The following is a 1,225-nucleotide window of genomic DNA, read 5'->3' on the forward strand; positions in this document are numbered from 1 at the left end:
CTGTTGAGTCGGGGAGGTGTGTTCCACCATAGAGAAGGCCGCGTTCTGGTAGACAGCCCCCTGCAGATAGGACCGTTCATGAAGCCTTTCCTTTCGCGCCAATTGCTCATCGCCACCATGCTTCTTGAGCAGCCGGCCACCTCTAGGCCTCTTGGGCCTATTGCTGTTGGGCGCAGGCTCCGTTTTCTGGCGCTTGGACGAGGTTTGAGCTCCCTGTGGTGGTTCCTGTCTCTTCTGACCCACCACAAGAGGCTTGACTTGGACTTCCCTGATGAGACGTTAGTGCGGCTGCTCAAGAGGCCTGACCGGAGGGAAGAATCACCGCCACGAGCTACTGAGCTCTGCCTGCTGCCCGTCGTCGCCCCAGTTGAAGCCGGAGCGAGGAGATTTTCGATTTCCCAAGCCCTGAGGTGCCTGCGTCGTCAGCAGAGCATCGAAGTCGGCGGTCGGATTGTGAAGGTAGGCGCCATGTCGCACCGCTTCGGCAAGGTACTTAGCCCGTGCGCTGCGGAGGTTGTAAGGCGTTCGGAACACCTGCGACTTCGGAAGGAGTGTGAGTACTGGGTTTCGCTCCCCCTCAGTGGCTAGGGACTCACCGGTGACGGATGGCTCGTGCCAGTCTTTGCCGGCATGCGGTTCGAAGTGCGGCGGACGCCATCAGGAGGGGCCTGAGCGGAGGGCATATTTCGGAAGGCCAGACGCAATTAACAGTGTGGAGGCCGCAGTGCTAAGATGCTCGGCAAGGTCGCTGCGGGAGCAAGAGGCAACTGACGGCGAGGAGTTCACGCGAAGGCGGCACGTGAGCGCGGTGTGTCAAGTATGTGGAGCCCCCCATCAGGAAAACGTCCAATTGAACTCAACTTTGCGAAGTAAGGCGCAATCACATCGAAAGTTCCTTGACAACTTTGCAAAGTTGGGAATCCATCTTTCCGTAGCACTTTGGCACCCTTCCTGGTGCACTTTGATCAGTTCAATTGAACACTTTAGATCTCGAGCACGACGCGTTATAGAAAAAAAAAATAGCATCGACATTCAGTATCTAATTCAAATTATGTATAGGAAATGTGCGTCCCGAGCTCGCTGCTAGTTCGGAAACTTTCCCTCTCACTTCACCACTACCAGGCTCGCCTACATGACGGAGCAATGGGATTGCATGTCAGCGGACGAGGGGGGGGGGGAAGCTGCACGCTGGAGATGCATCCCTGATTGTGCTGGACCCGGATTG

The 1,225-nt window shown here is 56.6% G+C and overlaps 1 protein-coding gene across 1 annotated transcript; it reads left to right on the forward strand.

Moving 5' to 3' along the window:
* Positions 1 to 117: 117 nt before the first annotated feature.
* LACBIDRAFT_328029 (uncharacterized protein) lies at positions 118 to 672 on the forward strand (the record flags this gene model as incomplete). The annotated part of the gene is made up of 2 exons (XM_001881988.1): positions 118 to 553; positions 620 to 672. 2 exons carry the CDS (start codon positions 118 to 120, stop codon positions 670 to 672), a joined length of 489 nt encoding a protein of 162 aa, XP_001882023.1.
* Positions 673 to 1,225: the final 553 nt, after the last annotated feature.

Source organism: Laccaria bicolor, genomic scaffold, assembly GCF_000143565.1.
Source record: "Laccaria bicolor S238N-H82 LACBIscaffold_15 genomic scaffold, whole genome shotgun sequence".
NCBI lineage: Eukaryota > Fungi > Basidiomycota > Agaricomycetes > Agaricales > Hydnangiaceae > Laccaria > Laccaria bicolor.